Source organism: Pteronotus mesoamericanus, unplaced genomic scaffold, assembly GCF_021234165.1.
Source record: "Pteronotus mesoamericanus isolate MK-2021 breed Mesoamerican mustached bat unplaced genomic scaffold, CSHL_Meso_final scaffold_36, whole genome shotgun sequence".
In the NCBI taxonomy this organism is placed as follows: Eukaryota; Metazoa; Chordata; class Mammalia; order Chiroptera; family Mormoopidae; genus Pteronotus; species Pteronotus mesoamericanus.
In genome coordinates this window covers 18,395,522-18,410,603 of record NW_026555313.1, presented here as the reverse complement: position 1 = coordinate 18,410,603, position 15,082 = coordinate 18,395,522, and the positions used below count along the sequence as shown (strand labels likewise).

At 40.4% G+C, this 15,082-nt stretch overlaps 2 protein-coding genes across 6 annotated transcripts in view; one reads left to right on the top strand and one right to left on the bottom strand.

The window, feature by feature from the left end:
* HTR3B (5-hydroxytryptamine receptor 3B) overlaps positions 1-4,358 on the bottom strand; it is an 80,604-nt gene extending 76,246 nt beyond the window's left edge. The window contains exon 1 of the mRNA XM_054592615.1: positions 4,286-4,358. Coding sequence (XP_054448590.1) covers positions 4,286-4,358 — 73 coding nt within the window. The remainder of the gene's footprint in view (positions 1-4,285) is intronic.
* The window catches only part of USP28 (ubiquitin specific peptidase 28), an 81,780-nt gene that overhangs the window by 8,952 nt on the left and 57,746 nt on the right, over positions 1-15,082 (top strand). For 3 of the 5 annotated variants that reach the window (XM_054592277.1, XM_054592279.1, XM_054592274.1), the window contains exon 1: positions 4,222-4,413. The exons of 1 other annotated variant lie outside the window; for it this stretch is intronic. In XM_054592277.1, coding sequence (XP_054448252.1) covers positions 4,357-4,413 — 57 coding nt within the window. In that variant the 5' untranslated portion in view covers positions 4,222-4,356. Of the gene's footprint in view, positions 1-4,221; positions 4,414-15,082 lie in introns of those variants that run through there. One more of the 5 variants, XM_054592276.1, reaches the window with a different exon arrangement.

The window sequence follows — 15,082 nt, the reverse complement described above, 5'->3', positions numbered from 1 at the left end:
ACCCCCAGGCCAACTGTTATTATTACCTTTTTATCTGGAGGCTAAAGCTATCTCACTTTCCTGTAAAAGGAAAATTGGATCTTAAGTGTTTAGGTTTTTCATGAATTCTTCAGAACGCATGATTTTAATAGTTTTTTCTTTCACTGTTTCTATATTTTCTAGAGAAACAAAAGGAAAAGGACACATTTGTTATTTTGAATACCAAGGCCAAATACTTCTAAAAGGAAAGTGATGATTAACTTCACTGAAAGTTGTTTCAGTTATCCACAAACCACATTTGTGTACTGTACAAATTTTAGGAAGGTTGGAAACCCTTTGTTTTTTTTTGTGTGTGTTAATTGATTTGAGAGACAGAGAAAGAGAGAGGAACATGGACTTGCTGTTCCACTTATTTATGCATTCATTGGTTGTTTCTTGTGTGTGACCTGACCAGAGATCAAACCTGCAATCTCTGCATATCAGAATGATACTCTACCAACTGAGATACCTGGCCAAGGCCCCATTTATTTTTCAACTAGCAAAAAAGAAAGCCTTTTCTGAAACATTTTCTCAACACCTGTAGTTTAACCTTATATATCATCCAAATCTTTAATTTAGGGGTTAAAACAGAAATGTTCATATTTTTTCCTCTATATTAAGAAAGGTCATTTTCCTAACTGTTGAGAAGCTGGGCCTTAAGGATACTTCTGACTAGATCATTTTTGGAAAGGATCCTAGGCTCCAACAACAGCTACACTTGTCAATCAACCTCAGCCGTCACCTTTCAAATACAGTTGCTCCAAAGCCAGTGGCAAAAGCTATTTATAGAGTGAAGCCCAGATGAAATACAAGTATACATTTTCTCTTTTCCTAACACCTTCCCTTCCTTCATATTTATCCCACACAAGCTCTATAGATATATTCAATAATATTGAAATGGATTAAACTATTTTTGCAGTTTGAAGTAAATCAGAAGCAGAGGTATAAATCCATTGACTCAGAAAAATAACCTAGCATTGGGACAAAAAGTTTTCTATGAAAGGAAAATAATTCAATTTCTTCTTTGAGAAAATACTCTGGAAACTATCTGCCCCCCCCCTTTTTTTTTAACAGGTTAACTATTTATTGCTCCATATTATTATTTTTCCTGAATACTCTTGAAATGATTATCAGTTGATAATGTAATTATTCTGGAGCCTTCATGTGTAGGTTATAAAGAGGAATGAGAGGGGATTTTGTGTGGTGACAGCGTATGTTCCATGATACCCACTTCTGTTATTTAATCACCATGAAGCTTGCCAACTGATGGCCAAGCACTGACATAGAGTGTTCATTAAGTATGCTGGTTGGACAGGGTATCTCTAGCTGATTACCATGTCCAAAAACAGGTGGCATTTAAACCCAATGGGGCTATAGCCTTCAAATTGATTAGGTTGAATTTATTAATTTGGAGCCCTATTTAGAACCATGTAGTAGAAAGCCACTTAATCAAAACTCAGGGGCCTGTATTTATCAAATGGTTTTCAGAGACATGGATATAGACTGTCTGTGGTCTTTTAAAGAAATTTTCATAAATGAGGGTGATAGATTTCCTCCCACTTACACACATTAAATAAGCAATTTCCTTAAGTGAATTTGCAAAGATGAAACAAGAGTTGCTCCAGAGACATGGTAAAGACACAGAAATAGAGATTTCTAGCAACATACAAGTATGCAATGCTGCAAATAAACTAAGCTAGGAAATCAACTTCTTTTGCAATGACACTCTAGGATGAGGCCATGAACACAGGTTTTGAGTACTCATGAAAAAAATAAAAAGGCAAAGGCACAAAAAATTGTCTACAACCATTAGATATAAACACAGTCAGGTTGCTGAATGTGGAAGATTCTTCGAAAGTTACCTGCCAGGGAAAGGAGACCCCTGTATCACCAGGTGAAGGAAGTATCTATCCTCAGTCATGGTTCAGGCTCCTGACAGCAATCTGGTTTCCCATGAGAGATGCAGCTGATATGTATCTATCACCTTATGCCACAAGCTGTGGTCACATGCAAACTAGAAAGACCTGCGGGTGAAACATCACAATGGCATGGACAACAATGCCACAGGGAAGGCCACCATCTGTATAAAATTCACACCAAAGGTGCTGCTGAGGGCTAGACTAGGACAATGGTAAAAGCAGTAACCCCTGTAAAAGGCCCTTTCATACCCAGCAACCACATAGATTTGGGACAGCCAAAAGTGTGCCAAGTGGCTTGCTGGTGTGATTCACATGAATGTGAATAGTTATAATTTTCACCAAATTTTTGAAAATGCAACTCAGTTGGGGGCACCTTAGCCTTAATATGCTATAGGTACCTGGCTCAAACTTAACAAAATACTACAAAATTTAGTTGGAACTCAAGAAAATCTAAGATGGGAAAATGTAACAATATTTTTATTATTTTTTAATTTATTAGGGTAACTGGTTAGTAACATTAAATACATTTCAGGTGTATAGTCTCATCTGTATACTCTATCATGTACTTACCAACTGAAGCTGAATCTCCTTCTGACACCATGTATTTGACCTCCTTTACTCTTTTTTGTCCTTCCCGCATCTGCCTTCCCTTCTGGTAACCACCATTCTATTGTACATAGGTTTTTAAAAAACTTGTTTACTTGCTCATTTGTGGCTTTTTTTAATATCCCACATATAAGTGTAACCATACAGTTCTTGTACTTCTTTGTCTGATTTATTTCACTTAACATAATACTTTCAAGATATTCTGTGTTCATGGATTGAAGAATTAACATTGTTAAAATGGCCATATTACCTAAAGCAATATACATATTTAATGAAATCCCCATCAAAATCCCAGTGGTAATCTTCACCTAACTAGAACAGATAATCCTAAAATTTATGTGGAACCACAGAAAACTCCAAATAGCCAAAGCAACCCTGAGAGAAAAGTACAAAACTGGAGGTACTACATTCCCTGACTTGAAACTATACTACAAAACCACAATAATCAAAACTGTAAAGCATTGGAAGAAAAAGACACACAGACCAATGGAACAGAATTGAGAGCCCAGAAATAAACCCACACATAGGTCAGCAACTAATTTTTGACATAGGAGCCAAAAGCATGCAATAGAGAAAGCGTCTTTAATAAATGGTGTTGGGGAAACTGGAAAGCCACATGCAGAAGAATGCAACTAGACTGCTGAAACCATATTCAAAAATTAACTCAAAATGCATTAAAGACTTAAATGCAAGACTTAATACAGGGGGGAAAAACCCACATAGGCACTAAACTTATGGACCTTGGTCTCAGTAGGGTTTTTGTGGACATGACTCCAACTGCCTTCTTGCTCTTGACATAGATTTTAACAAGGTAAGTAGCAGGGTCTGCGGGAGAAACTAGCGTTTATGGGAGAAGTTCTCGAACTCTCGAACTCTGTCCTCAAGAGAACCCCACAGGCAGAGCTTTACGCTTACAATAAAGCTCTCTGGTTGTAAATGCCCCTCTCCTTAAATTCCTTTTCCCCTTCTATGAAAATACCTCTCCATTTTGGCAGCAGTGCAATGTGTGCACGTGGCTCGCGGTGCCTGTATGCAATGAGTTGCAACCCGTTCTTTCTCCGATCACCCCCTAATCTTTTTGGTGACAAAACTAGTGGAAACTGTCTACACTGTCTACACTCCCTATGCTCAGGTCGAGGTTGGGGCACCATGTTGGGTACCAGTGAACTGAGGTTTGTTAAGTTTAGAAAGACCACACTCCTCCATTCAACCTCTGCCTCTCCTTTTTTAAGAACGATTAACAATTTTTCGTGTCACTGGACTTCGAAATAGCAACATGAACAGGTGGGAAACTGTCTACGGTGTCCCTAGACAGGGTCCCAAAATGGGGAGCAGCTTTAACTCCTCTGAGGGTGAAGATTGAGCCAGTGATGAGTCCTAGAAATAAGAAGATTTGGAAAGCAGAACACGGAGAACAAGCTTCCGGGTCAGAGACCGCAGTCCAGCAAAGCAGTCCCCGCACGACAGAAAGTTAGCCGCCATAGATAGCGAAGCTGACCATTAGCTGCTGGCGGGCGGAGCTGGGGTCACGTGGGCAACGTCGGGTCAGAGCCCGGTGTTCGCGGGAGCACGCCCGAGTGGCTCAGCCCTCGGCTGCGCGCTTTGGGTGCGTGCACGCAGGCCGGGGGCGGGGCGTGTGGGTTGGACCTCTGGCGTCGGGGTGGGGGAGGTGGGGGTGGAGGCGGAGCGGGAGGCGGGATCTCCTCCTCCACCTCCTCCTCCACCTCCTCCTCCACCTCCACCTCCTCCTCCTCCTCCAGCAACGCTGGGCTGGTGGCGGGAGGAGGGTGAACTGTGGAGGGGTGTCTCGGCCATGACTGCGGAGCTTCAGCAGGACGACGCGGCCGGAACAGCAGATCGCCACGGCTCGGTGGGCCCCTTGGAGGCGATGGGGCGGGGGTGGGCGGGCTTCGGCCCTGCTCCGGAGAGAGGAGGGGTGCGGGGCTATAGCGGAGCAGCGAGGGTCGAGGGTCGTCGGAGAGCGGGTGGGCCATGCGAGGCTGGGCGTTGGGGGGTGGGGCTGCAGAGGACATCCGGGCGGTGGGTCTGCGAGGGTAAGGAAGGGGGCTCCTCGGGAGGAGGTCGAAGTCTTTGTAAGGCTTGGGTTGCAGGGATTGAGTTTTGAAGTTAGAGGTGGTTCGATGTTTTGGAAGAAAGAAATAAAAGGGCTGGTCTTGGGGTTGTCTGCATCAGAGATCTCTAAGGAGCGCGCTCTTCGGCCGCGATCGGGGTTGAGAAACTTCCAAAGGTTAACTTCGGTGGTTTTTGTTTTTAAATCCATTTTGTGGCAGTGCTGCTTTAAAGGGCCTCACGCAAAGAGAAGTTATTTAACAAAGTGAGGATTTTTCAACACCTTATGAAAGACCACGGGCCCTAGCTACGACTTCCTATCTTCCCCTACCTCCCACCCCGGCTTTTTTATTTGTAAACAGAGAGCAGCCTCCCCAGTAGTGATCGTAATAGTAGCATTCATCACTCTAGAGTTTTTAAGAAGGGGGAAGGAACAGAGTGATGAACAGAACGTGTGCGGATAATGTTTTCCTATTATGTTATCTAAGATCGAAATCAGTATGAGGATTTCAGAGCTAAGATGGTGAGAGTAAAAGAACACTGTTTTGGGAGAAAATCTAAAGGCTAACGTTTGTGTGAAGAAACTTGGGAAGTGGGCAATTGAAGTATGTCTTCTAATGTTACTTTGGAATGTTATAACCTCACACTACCTCATCATCCCTCAAACACTGTGCTTTCTCAATACAAAATGGGAAACTTGTGCCGGGTATTCAAATTCGAGTTTGGAAGTGAGAAATGTCATAAAATACTCAAAATATAAAGCCGTCAGATGCCTCCACATGAGAAACCTTTTATACCTTTTTACTCTTTTCATGCATTCAGGAGACCAATAGTGTATAAAGTGAGCACCCTTCCTTTGCAAACTCCTGTAGCAAAAGAAACTTCCAGATCCTGAGCCTGGAAATGAAAGTACGTGCTGATTTCTAAGAGAAGTAGCATTGTTAGGTGTTCACCAATGCCTGCTGGAATCTCAGGATTATGTCTGGTTTCAAAGATCAGTTCTATTAATTTTTAAGACATAACTAAAAACAGGTGGGAGAATCTTAGTTTTGAGACAGTTGTGTTGATTTAGAGAAGAGACTGTTTTAAGGGAGAGCAAGTCATTTTAAATTTGTCAGAACTGTCTGTTGAGGCCATGTGCTTTTTAATCAGCTGCATCTTCATTTCCTTTTGCCACAGTTTGAGTAGTGACCCCTGTCTCATCACTATCTATTTGAGACTTTTGTATGTGAGTTGTTTGATGAGCACTGTATATAAGTCATTGCTATTTTTGGAAAGCTTGGAAGTCCAGTGGCAGGGGTTGGCAGGAGTGCCCTCATTCCTGGCTTCCTGCGGAGTGATGACATTAACTGTTCTTTCCAGTGATTCACTCCATACAGACAGATGATAAGTTTGGTATGTTTGATAAAGTTTGCCCTTTTTGTTTTTGCTAATTTGAAGTTGGCAGGCCAGGTTGAAAGAATCTTGAATGCGGAAAGTAACTTTCACATCTCAGAGGAAAGATTTTATCAACTTCTCCCTCATCTTGGTAACTCTCATGTTAGAATGGACTGTTTTGAATTCTCTGTAGCACTCTACATTTCTCTTAGAGGATCTTTAGCTGGTCTAGTTGAGGAGAGCTCTCCTCCCCAGACACTGAGAAGCTATTTAAAACCTAGAATGCTTCCCTTTCCTCATTGGTCAGTTGTACATGGGAGAGACAGAACCCTCTATAACCTCCCAAGATTTTTAGTGAGGCAGAAATGTAGTACTCTTGAAATAGGTTTTCAGTACCTACTCAAACCTAAAGGAGGATACTTTGTGTTAATCCTGAATCCCCCCAGACTGCAGAATGATAATTGAATATCTAAAGAATTACTTACAGAGAGGTCCTGTGTTTTAACCAGTAGCAACATTACTGTTACTGTAGGATAAACAACTTGAAGTCAGGTTGATTCTTAGAAACCTGTTGTGCTTGGCAGTGGTACCAGGGTTCATCACACATTCTTTCTGCTCTCTGAAACCGTATGAAAACCTGCCAGTTTCAGTGAAAATTTAATGTCCTTTTTGTTTTCCCTGGATTTATTGGCTTTTCATTCTCATTTACCTTGTCTCATGAATTGTGATTGTTGGAGCATCAGCAAATGAGTGCGTGGTTGCCTTCCACAACTCTCCCGCCTCCTCAGCTACACAGTACAATATTTATAAAACATGTTGACAAATAATACCTCAGCAGGCACGATCTCTCCACGTGTTTTGTTTCATCAAAGAAATTTAAAGCAATAGCCAAGTGAGGCAGATATATTTCAAGGACCATAATGATGTTGATAATAAAAGTAGCTAACATTTAGCATGGACTGTGTTCCAGACTCTGTGTTCAGAGCTTAACATATATGAGTATTATCTCAGTACTTATGAACACTCTGTGAAGTTTTCTTATGACATGGATTATATTTGTTAAATAATTTGCCTAAGGTCACCCAGCTAGTATGCAGTACAGCCAGAATCGAACCCAGGCAATTCTGACTCCCAAGAGCCAAAGATGTCCCTGATCCTCCTTCTTAGTCAGTAGACCCACCCATTATCTTTGGTTAGAACCTTTCCATTACTCTCTAGAACTCTCCTGATATTTTAAACTTTCAATCCTCCTTGCACTCTTTCTAAATAACCTTTTTCTCTGTGTAACTTAGCTTTTGGACGCGTGAAGAGAGCTCTTTGTCTCATGTTTGTTTGTCTTTCCCCCTTCAACATCTCTTTTCTCAGCAGGAAAGGTACCCATCCCTTCTTTGCTCATTTCTTAGGGATGAATCTAGATCACTGGTGTTTAGAGACCTTTTTAATTGTGACTCTTGGAGGCAGATGGTGCTGGCATCTAGTGGGTAAAAGCCAGGGATGCAATGCACAGGAGAGCCCCCTAAAACAAATAGTTGGCTGGCCCAAAATGTCAGTAATGCTGAGCTTGAGAAAGCCTGATCTAGATTTCTTTCCATGTTCTCCTAAATTATCTCACATCTTCTTTGTCCTAGTCTAACGTCTAGACACCTTTACTGTTGTCTTTCCCCTTGCGACTCAAAATCTGGTGGTTCATGAACCAGCAGCATCTGCATCACTTAGGAGTTTGTTAGAAATGTGGAACCTTGGATGTGCTGGAACCAACTATTACAGCCTCTCCAGCTGACTGTGCACCTGTCTTCCCAACTCTGTTTAGTGAACTCCTGTTGGTAGCTTGAAATTGCCACAGGAAATAAGCAAGCTCTACAAATCATTATACCACTCTTTGGGCTTCTGCCTTAGACCTGTTGAATTAGAATCTATCTGCATTTGGACAAGATCCCTGGGTGATAAACTTTGAGAAGCTCTGCCCTACTCCACGTAATTCCCACTTTCCATTAAACTACGAGCTCAAAATCCTCTGATGCCCTATTCTAGCTGTTGCCTTGTCTACCGCCTTTCTTTTCTTTTATTTACTTTTTGAACAGTTTCTAAATCTCCTTGTTTCTTTTTTAGAGTGTTTTCCAATTACATTGTAATTCCAGTTCACTGTAGAAAACTTGGAAAACAAAGACCTGACAAGATTAGATCTTGGCTGATAGGAGGCATAGCCCGGAGGCTGAGGCAGCAACAGGCTTCGCAGACACTCCAGCAAGAAGAGGCTCTGATTGCCCAGAGAGGCTGACCAGGCAGCAGAAGGTGAGATTGTAGGGCAATGAATGGTTTTATGAGATCCACCAGGCTGCCCAGCGAGAGCCTTGCCAAAGTAGGCTTTATAGTGTTTGTCACTACCAAATGAAACAGCTTTTGGAAGTGATCAGCGACTGACCAGCTTCTAATCAAATCAGTGGCCTTTCAGTAGTAATTCTTTTTACTGTTTTCCCTTAGTAATTCAGGTACCCCGCAAGTCCCTTTCTCGTGCTTTTATTTGTCATGATTCCTTATTGACTCTTTTTTTCTTGATATTTATTTTGGCATTTGATTTTTACTGCTACTTATTATCAACTGTTCTGCTTTTTTCTTAAAATTTTCTGTGGATATTTTTTCATCATTTGCCATAGTTTCATCACAGACAAAAGTACTGTGTTAGCTCTCATTTCTGAATTGGCTACATAATTTTACCCTTTTCTTAGGAAAATTGGCCCCGCAAAAGATGTTCGAATTTATCCAATACAGCCTTCATCTCAATAATGGAGTAGTGGGTTTAGGCGGCTGATTTACTCTTGGTCATACAGATTAGGGCAGAACCCTGGCCTCAGGCTTCAGTTTAGGGTCCAATTAGTATTCTCAATGCTTCAGCTACCTTGTTTCCTGAGCCCTCCTTCTTTGGACCTCTGGGTCCTGTATTCTAGTTCTTGCATCTTCTCTGCTATGGGCTAAACTGTTTGCTTTCTTGGTTCTTAACTGCCCTTTTATTAACTGCTTCCCTGTCTGCATTGGTAATCTACCCCTCTATTAGCAGATGCTTGTTGGACATTTCTACTTGCATATCAGCCTTCTTGGCTTTAAGCATTTGCTGCGGAGCTGCTTTTCTCACACTTATAATAGGCACGGAGATATATGCTTGTAGTAATAGCCTTGGTCATATTCCAGTTACTGCTCTAAAAATTTTTCTGTACATTTCTAATATTTACAAAACCCCTGCAAGGTATGAATAATTATGTATTATTACTGATTAGGAACCTCAGACTCAGATTTAATATAGCTTGTAAGGACCTAATACGAGATTTTAAATCCAAGTCTGTTTGCCTCCATATTGCAGATGAGAAATGTGGTTTTCTCTTACTCAAGATTAAATTCTAAGTAGCAGAGCTGGGACTTAAAGCCATCCAACTTTCCCCCAATGCCATACATACCTTTGTAAAACCAAGTTTTTTGACTGCCACTTGACAATTTATGAAGCACTTTAACATATGTTGTCATTGAACCAATATAGCAACCCCATAAAGTAAAATTTAGTACGACTAGGAATAGAATTTGCAAAGTGGCACAGCTAGTAAGTGATAAAACCAACACCATATCACAGGTAATTATCTCCTAGGATATCAGTAGTTTTCCTATACCCTGTAGATGAGTTTCGTTGGATGGACAGGTCACAATATTTTACATTTATATAGCATTTTAAATTTTATTAACAATTCTTGTATGCATTATTTCATTTATAGTAACACCAGCACGGTCAAAGCTGATGCTGTACTTTATTTTACAGATGTGGAAATTCTTAGAAAAGTTAGGAGTGGCTTAGAGGCTAATGTGTACTATTTCCAGTATTTAGGCTTTTTAAATAAAAGAGGAGGTCAAAAATACTAGACACACAAAGCCATATTAAAGATCTGCCTGCGTAGGTGCTAGCAGCATGCTACATGATGTCTGGTAGTCAGTTTAAACTTGAGATGAGGTAAACAGATGTTTCCTTTTGTCAGTATTACTGGTCAAGTTACTACTTCCGTAGTGTTCTTTCTCTTTTTTGGTGTAAGTGTATGCATGCACGCATGTGCATGTGCATGCACACACCCGTTAGCAAATTTCTCTTGATATTTATTCATTTGAGGTGAAATTCATATAAAATTAACTCAAGTGTATGACTCAGGGACACTTAATGTATTCACAGTGTTGTGCAACCACCATCTCCTGTTTAGTTCCAGCATATCATCACCTGCAAAAGAAAACCCTAGGCAGTCAGTCCCCATTCCCCCAGCCCTTGGCAGTGCTGATCTGTTTTCTCTTTCTGCATTTACCTGTTCTGGATTTTTCATATAAATGGAATCATACACTATATGACCTTTTGTGTCTGGCTCTTTTTACTTAGTATAATGTTTTTGAGATTCATCCAAGTTATAGTATGTATCAGTACTTTGTTCCTTTTAATTCTGACTAATATTCCACTCTGTGTATCTACTCTATTTTATCCAGTCTTCCATTGGTGGACATTTGAGTTCTTTTTAACCTTTTGGCTGCTACGAATAATGCTGCTGTGAACATTCATGTGCAACTTTTTCCTTTTTAAAGATTTTATTTATTTATTTTTAGAGAGAGGGGAAGGGAGGGAGAAAGAAGGGCGAGAAACATTGATCAGTTGCTTCTCGCATGTGCCCTGAGCTTGGACCGAACCCGCAACCCAGGCATGTGCCGCGACTGGGAATCAAACCAGTGACCTTTTGCTTTGCTGGACAACTCCCAGCCAACTCAGCCACAACAGTCAGGGCTCATGTACAATGTTTGATTACCTATTTCCAATTCTTTTGGGTAAATACCTAGACGTAGAATTGTTTGTTGGGTCATACAGTAACTCTATGTTTAACATTTTGTAGCAGGAACTGCCAAATTATTTCCTACAGCAGCTGAACCACTTTATATTCCCACCAGCAATGCACAAGGGTTCTAATTTCTTGTTATTTTCCACATCCACATTTGTTATTTTCCATTTTTGTTTTTCTGTTTTATAATAGCCATCCCCACGTGCGAGTGTGTGTGTGTGTGTGTGTGTGTGTGTGTGTGTGTGTGAGAGAGAGAGAGAGAGAGAGAGAAGTGGTATCTCATTGTAGTTTTGATTTGCATTTTCCTAATGGCTAACAATGTTGTTAAATATGCTTATTGGTCATTTGTATATCTTTCTTGGAAAAATGTCTGTTCAAATCCTTTGCCCATATTTTTTTCTGGTACATATGAATTAGTTAATTATGATTAAAAACAATTTCCAGTACTGCCTGTTTGTTGCTTCTATCTGTGCCCACCACCATGCCCCACATCACCGTGCTTCAGGAGGGAGTCTCAAGCAGATGATGGACCTGATGTGACCTCCCCTCCCAGCGCCACCACAGGAAGTCCAACTTTCTGAACAAGTTTTATTACACACAGAGCGTCTGGAACTCAGACCTTCTTGGCTGCAGCATTCCTCATAGCTGCAAGGACATTGTTCACATCCTTTCTCTTCTTGGCATGAATTATGTTTGCACCCTTTTCTTTTTTTTTTTATTCTCACCTAAGTATATGTTTTTACTGATTTTAGAGAGAAGAGAAGGAGGAGAGAGAAACATAAATCGGTTGCCTCCCGTATGCTCCTCGACCAGAGCTAAAACCTACAACCTATGTATGTGCCCTGGCAGGGACTTGAACCCATAACCTTTTGGTGGACGTGATGCTACAACCCGCTGAGCCACCTGTACCCTTTCCCTAATGAACTTCAGTGCCCACTTGTTCCTCCACTGCACATTGTTCATTGGGGGCAAAGCCATGTACTTCTCGGATCATGTTCCACATGAACTTGGTGTGCTTGGAGAGGCACCTGGGGTGGTATCGGTGGCTTGGCTTGCTCATGTTCTTCGTCACCTTGTGGCCCTTGTTGAGGTCAACAGCCTTGGGATAGCACAGAGCCATGGTTGCTGCTCCTGAGTGGCTGCTGCTGTAGACAGGTGGTCCTTTGCCCATTTTTGAATTGGCTTTGTCTGTCTTTGGTTGTTTGAATTACATGAGTTTTAATATAATCTGGATACTAGATCCTTATCAGATTTATCATTTGAAAATATTTTTGTCTATCCTATAGGTTGTCATTTCACTTTCTTAGTAATGTCCTTTGATGCACAATTTTTTGATTTTGATGAAATCCTGCTTAGTTTTTGCTTTTGTAGCTCATTCTTTTGGTAGCATATCTAAGAATCCATTGCCAGATCCAAGATCATGAAGATTTACCTCTGTTTTCTTTGAAGAGTTTTATAGTATTAGCTTTTATATTTAGGTTGTTGATCCATTTTGAGTTAGTTTTTGTGTGAGGTGGGGGAGGGTGTCCAACTTAATTCTTTTGCATATGGATATCTTGTTGTCCTAGCATGAGTTTTTGAAGGGACTGTTTTGCCCCCCATCAAATGGCCTTGGCACCCCTGTCACAAATCAGTTAACCATAGATGTATGGGTTTCTCTGAACTCTTAATTCTAACTTAGTGATTATGTGTCTTTCCCTATGCCAGTACTACACTGTAATGATTATTGTAGCTTTATTGTAGTAATATTTGAAATCAAGAAGTGTGAGTTCTTCAGCATTGTTCTTTTTTCAATCTTGTTTGACTGTTCAGGGTCCATTGAAATTCCATATGCATTTGTGGATCAGCTTTGCCATTTCTGCAAAAAAAAAAAGGCCTTTGGAATTTTGATGAGGATTGCATTGAATTTATAGATCACTTTGGGAAGTGCTGCTGTCTTAACAATGTTATGTCTTTGTGATGTTTAATTTCATGTGTTAGCTTGAATGGGCCATGAGGTGCCCAGGCAGTTGGTCAAACTTTATTCTCTGTGTGAGGGTCCTTCTGGATGAGATTAACATGGGTGTCTGTAAACTGAATAGAGCAGGTTGCCCTCCCTAATGTCTGTGGGCCTCACTAATCAACTGGAGACCCAAATAACAAAAAAGTTGATTAAGAGGAAATCTTACTTGACCTCTGAGCTAGAACATCACTTTTCTTCTGCCCTCCGGCTGGAACTTACACCATCAGCTTTCCTGGTTCTCAGGCTTTTAACTCAGACTGGAACTACATCGCTGGCTCTCCTAGGTCTCCCGCTTGCTAACTGCAGATCCTGGAACTTCTCAGTCTCAATAATTGCAAAAGCCAATTCCTTATAATAAATTAATTTACACCCCCACCAGCCCGACAGGAAACTGGGAAAACAGGGTTTCTTTATACACACACCACCACCATCCCCTGCTGGTTCCGTTTCTGTGGAGAAACTTGACTAATCCAGTCTTAAAGTCCATGAACCTGGATATCTTTCCATTTATTTAGGTTCCCTTTAACTGCTTTCTCAATGTTTTGTGCTTTTCAGTGTACAGGTCTTTCACCTCTTTGGTTAAATTTATTCCTAGCTATTTTATTCTTTTGGATACTGTTGTAAATGGGATTGTTTTCTTAATTTTCTTTTCAGATTGTTTATTACTGCCTCATAGAAACACAACTGGTTTTCATGTGTTGATTTTGTTTCCTGCAGATTTGCAGAATTTGTTTACTAGCTATAGTACTTTTTTTGTGTGGATTCTTTGGGGTTTTATTATGTCATATCATTTGTGAATAGAGATAGTTTTATGGTTTCCATTTTATGCCTTTTTATTTTTCTTGCCTAATTGCTCTGAGGCTAGTACATCAAGTACAGTGTTCAGTAGGATAGTTGAAAGGGGGCATCCCTGTCTTGTTCCTGATTTTAGTGGGAAAGCTTTAGTCTTTCACCACTAAGTATGTCAGCTGTGACTTTTTTTAAAAAAACTAACGACCCATTATCATGTTGATGAAATTCCTTTCTATTTATGGTTTTCTGATTGTTTTTGTCATGAAAAGGTGTTGGGTTTTGTTAGATGCTTTTTCTACATCAGTCAAGATGATCATGTGTCCCCCCCACCCCCCGCTTTCTTTCTATTAGTGTGGTATTACATTGGTTGATTTCCTTTTCCTTTTTTTTCTCAGAGCCAGCATTTTTATTGTCCAAATTAATTGACATTTATCTATTGCAATTATATTTTTTTCTTTGTGCATTTCTAGTTGAACAAAAAATGCATACAGTTGAATTGGACTGGAAAGTTAATCTTTAAAAAAGTTTATTTTATTGTTCAATTATAGTTCCCATTTTTTCCCCATTACTCTCACCTGCCCTGCTGACCCCTCCCCATTCCATCCTCCCCCTGCATTGTCCGTGTCCATGGGTCCTTTATACATGTTCCTTGACTTGACCCTTCCCCTTCATTGGTTGGTTTTCTATTGCTTTTCTTATATGTCATTGGCAATAGCATTCTCTTAGACATTCATTTTCAAATATTTGATTAATATTTGAAATGTTTAGAGTATATACCACCTTCCCATTTCCCCTACCAGCATTCCACCAGCCTCCTCACACCTGGCATATTCAGTAGCCCTGTAACTCAAGTTAAGCTTTCTTTCCCTGGTCTCATTCCACTTTCAACTAGTTGTTCACATGTACTAAGTGAATTCCCTTAAAGTGCCTTTCCCCCTCTCATATTTCTTCCCTGCTGAGGAACCTGGATTGGTTTTCCATTGTTCATCAGGTCAAGTCTAAACTCATTCTGACATTTAGAACCCTTTCTAATCTAATCCCACATCAAAAATAGAAACTGCACACTGAGGCTCACCTAATAATAACTGAAAATTTTACTGCTGTTAGATTTCTAAAACTATATAAACATGTAAACTTGATTTCTGAAATCTCCCCATAGTTTCCTAGTTTTTCAATTAACCTTAGTAATATGTATATTGCTAAAAATAGCATTTTCTTGGCCTTGGCATGGTAGCTCAGTTAGTTGAAGTTATCCTCCTAATATATCAGAGTTGTGATTTCTCTTTCCAGTTAGGGCAAGTACCAGAAGCAGGCAATGAATGCATAAGTAAGTGGAACAACAAATCGACACTGTTAAACAAAAAACTGTAACTTCCACTGATGAAAATCTTTATAAACGAGAGTTTACCAGGCAATTGCTAGCACGCGCACACACACACACACACAGG